Raw genomic sequence first — 12,111 nt, 5'->3', positions numbered from 1 at the left:
TTTGCGTAAGTGTTTTCATGTGTGGCTTGTTTATGTTAGCTTTTGCTTTTATTGTAGTGAAACTAAACTGCACCAGTGTTTAAGAAGAGAAAATAGTTATGTCTACTGTACTGCATTAAGTAATCCAACACTGGAAGTAATGGAAATAATTACTTATCAGAATGTTTAAAATTCCAGCATATTTTGAGGTAAGATCCTTTCATTATGAGATATTTTAATATAGACAGAGAGATGTTTTTATAGCTAAAGACAAAAACTTGGTGCTACCACTGAAGTCTTTCAACATTACTGCAATGTTACCATTCATTTGCATTGTGCCATATCTAGTTGGAATTGCATTTCTCAGTAATCCAAATAAGAAAGCAAGTTGCACGTGTCAGTGAAGGCATCATTATTATTTCAATTGTTTCAGCTCCAGGTTGAAATTGCAAGATTTTCTAAAAGTCAATTATTTAAATAAGTTGGGCAATGTTTATCATAGTGTGCCCTCCTATGGTGACAAGTATGGCCACAGTCTTTTAAAAGTCATAAACCTGCACAGGCTGTTTGATGGTGGATGAGCTGGGTTCTGATTGTGCTTTTCCCACTGCAAAGGTTATTTTTGGCTCTTGATGGGTTTACCAGGAGCTGCTCTCCCCAAAAATATTAGTTAAAAACAGGACAAAAGTGGTATGATTTTATTTTCATCAAGATTTAATCAATATCAAATACAATTAATATAATTATCCACCTATGCTTTTTATTCCCGGAAACTGCCTGGCCAAGTTCCTGGATTGGACAGAATGGAAGAAAAAAATATTTATCATTTTTCTCTTCTATAACATTAAATGCTACTTTTTTCTACTTTTTGGGTCCACAACTTGAATTATTGGAGCCACATGCAGGCCTGGAATCTTTGAACAGACACAACATTCACATACACAAGTTCTTTAACCTGGAGTGGGATGATAGCAAATGGGTACATTACATGGCATGTTAATCCAGATATGCATAGAAGGGATACACAACATTACTTTCCAATTTATTCTCCATAGAAGGAATTTTACCAGTTGCTCAAATCAATATCTCTATATGTTTAATCACATTTTAACTACCTTCACTGTATTTGTAGGCCATCTAACTCCATTACAACTCTAGGCAGGTATAATACAATTTAAAACAATGAAGTATAAAATAATACAGAAAACAAATATCCAGTAAACATAGCACAAGACTAATAAACCCATCTTCTCTAAGGGGGCCACCATTCACTCCACCCAAGACCTGGGGGAAGAGCAAGGTTTTGATTCATGAGTCACAACAGATGTCACTGTTTAATTAAGGGACCCAGAGCATTCCAACTTTGTTGCATCATATGGGATGGGTAGAAATTGCAGAAGATAGATGATCCTTTAGACAACTAAACCCAATGCTTGACCAAAGCCAAACAAAGCACAGTAAAACTTTATGCAAAAATAGAGATTATTTTGGTTGGTGCGGGGTGTGTGTGTGACTGATTGATTGATTGATTGATTGATTGATTGATTATATTTATATGCCGCCCTTCTCCCTAAGGGCTCAGGGCGGCTCACAAACAATAAAAACTATAAAAGAACATGAAAATACAAAATTTTAAAAAGAATTAAAAGTAGATATGTTCAATACATAGTAATTTAACCCCATAAAACCAAATTTAAAACCATAGTCAGTCCAGGCCCAATTGTTGAAACATCCATGTCTTCAGGTCACGGCGAAAGGACCAAAGGTCCTCCGGAGGCAGCTCATTCCAGAGGGTCGGCGCACCCACAGAGAAGGCTCTCCCCCTAGGGGTCACCAGCCGTATTGCTTAACCGACGGAACTCTGAGGAGGCCGACTGATGCTTTGGAAGAGTTAAGGGCCATCAAAGGGAGAGTTATGAGAGATATTGAGTGAGGCTCATTAATAATGAGCTGGTCTGGAACCCACTTTATCAAGTCATGGCAATTGTTTAATCAAAATTTAGCACCATGATCAGAAGGAGCTCTAGTGTATATATGTGCTAAAAGTGATTTCAGGAGCCACTTCTTTGTTTACCATGATGTGTCCCTTCAATATAACCAAAAGAGGGTAAAACATTAATACAAGGTCAGTGTTCAGTGCTATAGCAGATGCATTATGTATGCGATCCCTGGGATTTAGAAATCTGGCTTGAACAGTCCTGCCTGAATCCGTGGATAACCTTTGCCAATCAAAGTAAACACAATTAAGCTGACAGAACAAGGAAGCTTTCTAGATGCCAACAAAATCCACCTAAAGCAAAAATGGCAAGCATGTGGCCTTCTAGATACTGTTAAGCCACAACTGCTGTCATTCCTTATCATTGGCCATAAATTGATGGAAGTTGGACCTCAGCACCATTTGTTCATTTCAACCTTAATGAATGCTTGACAGAGTAAGTTTTATTTATTCCTAACTTCTTAATGGGAGGGAAAAGAAAACAGTTTTTTTTTTGCATTGTTCTTTTGGTCTTTATGGTATACAGCTATACTATAAGAATTATATAGCGTCCTCAAAAAAACCTCTCTTGATGTATCCCTTTTGTGGAGCAAGTCAGTTGTGAATATCACCATTTTTGCAGATGGAAAATGGAAACAGCAACTCTTGGTTCAGAGTGAAATAAAAGAGGATAACGTAGCAAGAAGAGTCAAAATATAAAAGTTAACACTGTATTGTGATAAGCAGGAAATAGCTTGATGGCCCTACATAAGGTCCCATACAAAGTCTTTGTTGTACATCTTTGCAATTCAAGGTCCATAACTTGGGATACATTGCACTTTTGGGTTGCAAACTTCCAGACAATTACTAGAAGGCAGCCTAGAGACAGAAAGTTAATTCCTGTCATCTTTGGATCCTTACTCTGTCAGCCTTATTTGAACAGCTCCTTAGGTGGTAACTTTGGAGAATTTTGCCTTGCTATTCTTTCCAAATATTACATTACTATTGTCTGGATTTCTTTTCATCTTAATAAGCATGAATAGTTACTGGTGTTTGGTTACCAACCTGAGATACACACATATAGAAATAATAATTAAATGTATACTTTGAAAACAGGATCACAGGTTAATTTCATTTAACAAACATTGACTTGCAAAAGGCAAAGTCAAATACTTTGGATAAAGAGGATTGATTTGAAACATAGGAATTCTACATTTCTTTTTAAAAATCTATTGAAAATTCTTGTTTGAAGCTAAGCCTGCATCTATAGAATGCATTGAATTTTAGACTAGCTAACCAGATTTTATGAACCCAATTCATGTGGTCAATTTATGGTTCATGAGACGCCCTAAGATTGGATTAATTTAAGCAACCAAAGCCTTATAGAATGGCATGTAGATGACTTTACTAAGCAGATGTCAGACCTCATTAATATTTGTGTAGGAGACTACCAGAAAAATCTCAGGAATGAGGGCTGAACTAAGGCTTTCCCCCATTAATAAAAAATATTGTGAAAAAGCAGAATGGCAAACCACTTCTGCATCATTGCAAAGAAACAACATAGACGTGTAGGCATCTGAAATAAAGCGTGTATTTATATTTTGCACTTTGTAAATGTAATGAAAAACTATTTTGCATTAACAAAGACACAATCTCATTGTGGCTCAAATTTTACAAGGGTGGCAGATAGAAAGCTAAAGCTAATCCCTGAACATGTTCTTTCTTCAATCTTATGACACCTCCCATCTGTTGATGTTACAATTTTCAGAATTCCAAACACATTTAAGAATTCTGCTAATTGAAGCCTTAGCAAACCTGGATATGGGGATTCCAAAATATTTTCAAAATAAGAAATTATGGTGTGCAATATCAATGCTATTGCTGTGTTTAGAAATATTCAGCCTCCAAATTTGTTGGACTTTCAGACCATTTTAGCATCATGGTGGTCATTCACATGTTCTGTTGTTTGTGTTGGAGAACTGGCAGCATGATGTGGAATTGGGAAAGGTTTGTTTCACCCATCATGGTTAGATCATTCTAAATGATCATTCTGCAGTTCTCTGGCACTGCTCCATTGCCCTCCACCTCAGGGAAACTTGTCCTATTAGATTGGTCAACTTCAGGCAACTGACCGACACAGTTTGTCTTAAAGGAAACTTTAGGGTTGTTCCTGAGAGGCTGCTGCACAATCTGATCAATGAAAGGATGGTGAGACTTCTTGATCCGCAGGATTGTCTGGGACACTACACATCCTCTTCACAACCTGTTTTCCTTGTTACCTTCTGGGAGGAGGCTTCTTGGTATCCGAAGCAGAACATAGAGTTTCAGTCACAGTTTTCTTCCATACAGTATTAACCTTGTGAACTCTCAAGCTTCCTCTTTCCGCTATGTTTTCAAGGTGGACAGTGATTAATATTTATATATAAGGGTGTAGGTATATACATATGTTGTACAGGTATATAGCATGTTTATACATGTGTTATCTATGTGTACACTTTGGAGAGCAGGCAACAGAATTTCATTTTTAATGTGTGCCTATGTGTCCACAGTAAAAAATGACAATAAAGGTTATCTTATTATCTTATCAGATTGTGCCGAAGAAGCCTCTCCCCACCCCAAGATCTAGAACCCTCTTTGGTTTACAAAATAGTTGAAAGAAATAAAGCAGGTGGACAAAAGCGACGCTAATTTAACCAAACACGAGCTAGAGCTATTACGGCCCACCTTATGGTGGAAAGGATAGCAATTTTTTGCTGCCATTATTGCATCCATTGATGCCTTATTTGTGGGGTTCTGAATCTTCGTGGACCTTATGTGACCCATAAGGTCACATTGAAGAATTCACAAGGCATCTGACAGATAAATTTGATCTGGTGCCATGTTGAATTTTGTCTGTATTAGGTCTTGCAGATGTGACTGAGGTGAGGCCTGATTCAGTTATCTGGAAAGAAATTCATTCTGTCGGACCTGATGAAGTGGGCAGGGCTCTGAAGGCTGTTGGCTCAGCCACCTGATTGGCTAAAGCCTCCCGAGAGGTGACTTATGGTTGTGTTTTGATGGAAGTTAAATACTTTTTAAGACAGATTGGTTCCACCATCTCTTAAGGCAGTGATGGTCTATCCCTCTTCAAGAGGCCATTATTTTGTCCAGTGTTCAACCTTCCCCTTTTGCAGAACGCTGTGGAAAATGTGGCTGTGCAGAGGCTTCAAAGAATTCTAAAAGAAGTGAATTGTCTGAACTTCTTTTAGTCAAATTCTGGCCCTCCCTGGGATGGGACTCAGACGGCATTGACTACATTCTTGGATCATCTCTGGCAAGAGCAGCATGGGCATAGTATATCTGTCCTTGACCTCTTAGTGGCCTTCAATACCACTGAACATGGTATCCTTCTAGACCAGACATGTCAAACACAAGGCCCAGGGGCCGGATCCGGCCCACAAAGTGGTTTCATGTGGCCCACAAAGCCATCCTGGAAAGAGTGAGGGAACGGCCCCCACTGCCTTGGCCTTGGCCCAGAGACCCTCCTTCTGCCAGAGACCCTCAGATCTGTCCCACTCCTGCCCAGGCCCCCATAGGTACCCTTGATGTGAACGATGTAGAGCTGGCCACACCCACCCAGTAGGCCATATGCATTCTAGCCATGCCCACCCAGTAGGCCATGGCCACCCTGGCCATACCCACCCAGCCCCCTGAGGGCAACCGCAATGCTGATGCGGCCCTCAATGAAATTGAGTTTGACACCCCTGTTCTAGACTGTCTGTCCATTATGGGTTTCTGATGTCTCCAGTATTGTTTCTTGATGGACTGACACTACCACTGAAAGAGCAGGTTTATGACCCTGGGCTCATGGCTCCTGCTAGACGGCAGATGAAGGCTTTAGCTGGGGGGGGAGGGTTGCCCAGCTTCAGCTGGTGTACCTGTTGCAACTTTACTGGAATGTCACAATTTTACAACAGTGCCTCGTGCTGTCACTATAGTTCCTCCCAACCTGCAAGCACCACCGGGCTCCTGGTATCAGAAGATATGCCACCAAGATATGCCCGGGGATGGGGGCACTGGTATATAGGAAATAATTTATTTTTATGGTGAATGGGAAGACTTTACTTTTCATGTAAACATGCACCCAATTATGGATCAACCACCGAGTACTGTTTAGCTGAGATGCTGTGAGTGTGTGTAGAGTTGTGATTGTCTTTCTCTGATAGTGCTGCAACTCACTACAAACTAAAGATATCCCTTCTGCAGAATTCTGATACCTTAAATAATCAGCAATACTTGCTCAATCCGTATTTCATTTCAATTCTGAGATCACATTCTGTTGTGAAGAGGGAATTTCAATGGTTGCAACTTCTTAGACAAATTCCCACATCAGGACAACTACTAAAAATGCAGTTGCACATTTTTTTCATCTAGCTACTTGACCCAGATGTTATGCAGACAGAATTACAGCCATGAAAATAAAGCTCCCCTGTGTTTACTCAAAAAGAGCACATACTATATACTCAATGATACATTCTAACGAAATTTTAGCCTCTAAGAAAAATCTTACATTCATAAATACTACTCAAGTTCAATGATGACCCATTGTTTTAAAATAAAGTTTCTTAATCCTCTTACCTGATTTGAACCATGAACTAATGTGACTGGTTCACAAATGTGCAGCACAATTAATCAGCCACATTTTAATCTCCCGGCTAATCTTGACCCTTCACTCTCATCTCTCTCTTTTTTACACACACACACACACACACACACACACATCTCATTGTAAACTATAAGTCTTGCTTCAACATTCCTCGTGGATGTGACTTAACAGTTGAGTTAGATCAGCAGGCTCCAAGGACAGCAAAGCAAGAAATCTCTCTGAAATACACAGAAATGTCTTAAGTATGCTTTCTGTTTAGCAGCCAGCAAGTGCTTGATAGAGAAAAAAAATGTGGTAGAATTGTCATCACCATAAATACATTCATACAATAAATGGCTCGTTTTCAGTCAACTTTTAACCAAACACATTCTGTAATGGGGTATTTTTTTCACAACACTTTGGAGTTTTATTTAAAAAGACCAGGCACAGAACCAAAAAAAGAAATTCCCAAGGGGGCATCTGTTGTTATTAGGTTTAGTGTAAAACGTGATTTGACAACAAAAAACCTTCACGTTAAAGCTTGGGTTGAAATGCAACATTTAAAGGCATTACTATTTATCCCGCTTGCTGATCGTATTACTATTTATCCCACTTGCTGATCGTATGGAAACGTTACTTTCCCCACCCACCCACCCCGATAAGATATTTTCAGAAAACGCCGGGGAAGCGAAAGCTTGGCTTGCTAAGTTGCTTAAAGTTTAACCTCACCAGCCTGCTGACCACCCTTCTCTGGGTTCCCAGCCCAGGTGGACTGTTCGGCGATTCTCAAGCAGAGGAAAACTCTACTAACAGCAGCAGGATTGCCATGAAAGTCGGGATCTTCCACGAGCCGCGTGCTAAACACAGAAGCCTACTGCCTCACTCCGCGAACTCTTTAAAACAGCGTTTCCCAACCTTAGGAACTTGAAGATGCGTGGACTTCAACTCCCAGAATTCCCCAGCCAGCTATGCTGGCTGGGGAATTCTGGGAGTTGAAGTCCACGCATCTTCAAGTTCCTAAGGTTGGGAAACGCTGCTTAAAACACTCACCCTTCCGGCATCTTCCTAGGAGTCTGCGCATGATGAGGGGCGGGGGAAGGAAAGGGTTTCTATGGCACCAGCCAACAAACAGGAGCCGATCCAGCCCGGGCGTTCTTTTTTCCTACCGAGTCGGAGCTGCAGGTTCTCTTCCAGAAAGAGGTTTCGGTGATGTAGGTGGGTGAGTTGATGGCTGCCGGGCGTTTTCAAAGGAGGCAGCCTGAAAAGCAAACCTCAAAAGATCTGCTCAGGTTCCTTCGAGCATCGGTTTTTTTTTTCCCTTTAGCGTTTAGGTTAGGACAGGGGTAGGCAACCTCGGCTCTTTTATGACTCGTGGACTTCAACTCCCAGAATTCCTGAGTCAGCGTAGCTGACTCAGGAATTCTGGGAGTTGAAGTCCACGAGTCATAAAAGAGCCGAGGTTGCCTACCCCTGGGTTAGGAAGTGGCATCAGGAGACAAGATGTGTTTCTGGCGGCGATGCTGAAACACCTCGGTGATCGAGAGGTTCACATTGCAGTCCAGCTATGAGGAAGTGTCATTTACCTGAGTTTCTCAAACGGAGAAGGAATTACTGGGCTTTGGGCTTCCAAAACCAGAAAGGAAGGACCATTATTCTTGTCCTCATGCTAGCATTGCGACCTCGGCAAGGCTGGGGAGCCCATTTGTCCTCCTGAATCAGTTCAGGACACAAGCTCAGGAGTGGGAAGCACCAGGAGGGAAAATGGGTAGACTCTGTAGGAATGTGGGTGGTTTATCAAGCTCCAAACTGGATATCACTGTCCTTTCTCCTCTGTTAATAGCTGTACCAAGATGCACTTACTGTACTTACCCATCCATTGGCTCTCCAGTCTCCACTCTGAGAATGACTCTAGTCTGCTGCTCCGGAGCTGAGCCAGCACATCTGTTTCTTAGACTGATTTCCTTCTTCCCCTTGCTCTCTTTTTGTAATAGTTTGAGAAAAATCCTGGAGAATTTGAAATCTTGCCCAGTCATTTTATCTGGTCCCATTAAAGTTTTTAGCAAATTTTAGTTTTGGATTCTTTATGAGCTGCCATTGCTGTGATTGCTTTTTATGTAACTGAATAATTGATTTTCTAACACTGAGGCAAAAATGAATGACTGAGGTATAGAACATTAACACTGGATTGCCGGAGAGATGATTGACAGCCTGATCCATTCCATGTCTCTTCAAACCAGCTGGAAGTCCTTTTAAGATTATAAGAGGGGCCCTGCAGGATCATGTGTATCTAATCCAGTATTCAGTGTCGCATAACAACTAATCAGGTGCATTCATGAGTCTCAGGCATGAAAGGCAGAGTAGAACAATAGATTCCTACTGCTGAGCAAGTAAAATGCTACCAGTGGAACCCCACAAACAATATTATACATTTTGAAACCATATGTCTGGGCAGATTTATTCAGGTAGAAATTCAACTGAGTTCAAAACTGCAACTGTATACACCCTTAAAATACCAATAATCTTCTCCAAACATACAGTACCTCTCCAAACAAGGGCTTAGTCATCAACCAAATATTAATGAATGTAGCAGACACACATCATGAAATTCTATGAAATACAAAATGAAAATAGCAAAAGAACATCAACCTTGTACAAACTTAATGTTTAAGACAAATCATGGGAAAGATGTCAGTTCAAGCTGTTTGTTCATAATTAAACCCTTGGGCAGATGCAATTTTAAACTTAAGCAGCATATACACTTTAGTCCTCTGCATATCTGTTCAGAGGAGTGGCCTTGCTTAGGCCCCATCAAGCAGGTAAATCTAGTGAGGAGGGAAGCATGCCTTCTCTGTTAGGTGTCTTCCCTCCAGAATAATATTCCCTCACTGCAGAGATCTGAATGACTCCCACCTTGAGGATGTTGATTGAAGCTATTAAAGACCTGTTTATTCTCCCAGACTAGGGACAGGATAAAAGTTGAACCCCTATTGAATGTGAAAAAATTGGGTTGGTTACTTTATATCTTTGTCTGTCTGTCTGTCTGTCTGTCTGTCTGTCATAAACATTTGTTGATCTATTGATCTATCTGCCACTCATGATCTTTTTGTTATTTGTCTGTTTTTACTCCCCCCCCCACACACTTCTGTTTAATCGTGTTCAATTTTCAGGGAGTATCTAGACAAGTCTCTGCATTTTTCTTGACAAGCGGATTGCCATTCCCTGCTTCCTCGGACTGAGAGAGAGTGACTGGCTCAAGGTTACCCAGCAACTTTGTGCCTAAGGCAGAACTAGAACTCCTGTTTTCTAGCCTGATGTCTTAACTACTAAACCAAACAGCTTTTCATTTTTACTTTTTATAATTAAAAGTGGTCTATAAGTTGCACAAATGCATAAAATGTTATGTAGATAAGGAAAGAAATACAATATTCATTTGGAAGCTTTTAAAAACCTTCATTAGATTCCTGATACAAAAGAGATGAAAATGGCATTTCCCTCCCCCCCTCCCCCCCTGTAGCTACTAACACATTCATGTATGGTTTGCGCTTCCTTTTTTTAGTGAGATGAACTTTGTCAATTCATTTGAAGCTGAGTACATAAAGAATTTGCAAAAACAAATCTGCTTACTAGAATATGAGACAACTTATCTATATCCTTTTAAAATAATGGGATTTTATTACAAGTATTTATGGAGGTTTCAAATTAGCTTTATTTCTTAATTTTAAAATGTTCTGTATTTTGAATACCAAGGATCCATATTTGTTATGAAGGATTACAATTTATTGGATTAATTTGTTCTAAAAACACAATGTGATAGGTTTCTTTTTCCTTTCCCCAATATTCAGTTTCTTTATTTAGGACAAAATTAAGTCACACCTTTTGTTAACAGTATGTCATGTACTTTCTCTGTTTCCAACACTAAAATTGGAATGACACTTACAGTATTTATTTATAAATTTGTAAGACCACGTAACTCACAAAATGTGACACAAGGCAGCTAACATAGGATTAAAAGGAATAAAAGATTAACAAAAAACCATCAAAGAACCATAACAATACAATATGAATGGTAGAGATTAAAAATGAAACATCTTCAAAATCCTAAACCAAGTTAGTTTTCCAGATGTCTTAACTCAGTTCCCAGAAGAAATACAAAGTTTTTAACACCTTGTGGAAGGCCAGCAGCGTTAGGCCATCTGAATCTTGAGGAGTACGTGTTCCAAAGGACAGGCACCATGACAGAGAAATCTTGGTGGAGCAGTGGGCTAATACCTCCTTAAGTAACACCAGCTGCCTGCAATTAGTGCAGGTTCGCATCCCACCAGGCTCAAGGTTGACTCAGCCTTCCATCCTTCCGAGGTAGGTAAAATGAGGACCCAGATTGTTGGGGGCAATTAAGCTGACTTTGTAATAATGCCGGTTGGGGTGTGTGTGAAAGCCCTAATAAGCAGACATATACATAGAATGAAGGCTACTGCTTAGCTTGTAAGCCGCCCTGAGTCTTCGGAGAAGGGCGGGATATAAATGGAATTAAAATAAAAATTAAAAATAAATGTCTTCTGGGTCCCATTAGATGCCACTGTGCCATGGAGGGGACCTGAAGCATGCCCAGTTTGTCAGACCTCATGCGATGGGCAGACATAATTTGATGTAGATGGTCTCATGAACAACATGTGCTATAAAGGGTTTTGTAGTTAATATGTACCTTGAATTGCACCCAGAGCCTGTAGAAAGCTAGTGCAATAGTAATGTACATTTATTTATTTTATTTTTATTTATTTTATTGGATTTATATACCGCCCTTTCCCGAAGGACTCAGGGCGGTTTACAGGGTATTTAAAACAAAGATCGATACAAAAGTTAAAAACAATTTTAAAAGATTAAATCAAATCCCTAAAAAATAAAAACCCCAATTAAAATTCTCAGCCTGGGCCGGAAGGCTCAAAGAGCCAGGTCTTCAGGTCCCGGCGAAATGAGCAAAGGTCGGGGGCAGTCCTAAGCTCCGCAGGCAGCTGGTTCCAGAGGGCAGGCGCACCCACAGAGAAGGCCCTCCCCCTGGGTGTTATCCGCCGGCAATCTTTTACCGGCAGCACCCTGAGAAGACCCTCCCTGTGGGAGCGTACTGGACGAAGGGAACTTGATGCTGGCACTTTTAATTATACATATCAGTATCTTCTTGACCAATTGTAACTTCTGGATGGTATTCAAAGGTAGCCCATGTACAGAGTGTTGCAATAGCCCAAGTGGAAGGTAATGAAGATATGGGTAACCATTAGCAAAGCCTCCTGATCATGGAAGAGATTCCATTGCATACAATATGTAGTTGTAGAAAGGTCCTTTTGACCACTACTGCCACCTCTTCTTTTAAGCAGGAGCCACAACACAAAATTACCTCCAGATTGCACACCTGTCTGGAGGGAATACAATCCCATCAAGAACTAAACAGAGAAAAATCTCCAAATTCAGATCCAAAACCCAGAGCTAGTCTTGTTTAGATTAAGCAAAATGTGTTTCTCTCCATCCAGATATCTATAAC

General features: G+C 40.4%; 1 protein-coding gene across 1 annotated transcript in view; it reads left to right on the top strand.

Moving 5' to 3' along the window:
• The window catches only part of LOC310637597 (uncharacterized protein), a 28,923-nt gene that overhangs the window by 3,299 nt on the left and 13,513 nt on the right, over positions 1-12,111 (top strand). Inside the window, exon 2 of the mRNA XM_083358099.1 lies at positions 58-188. Within this exon, the coding sequence (XP_083214225.1) occupies positions 162-188 (27 nt within the window). The 5' untranslated portion in view covers positions 58-161. The remainder of the gene's footprint in view (positions 1-57; positions 189-12,111) is intronic.

This window comes from Vipera ursinii (genome assembly GCF_947247035.1).
Source record: "Vipera ursinii genome assembly, chromosome: 3".
NCBI classification, from domain to species: Eukaryota; Metazoa; Chordata; class Lepidosauria; order Squamata; family Viperidae; genus Vipera; species Vipera ursinii.
This window is presented reverse-complemented; position numbering and strand designations above follow the sequence as displayed.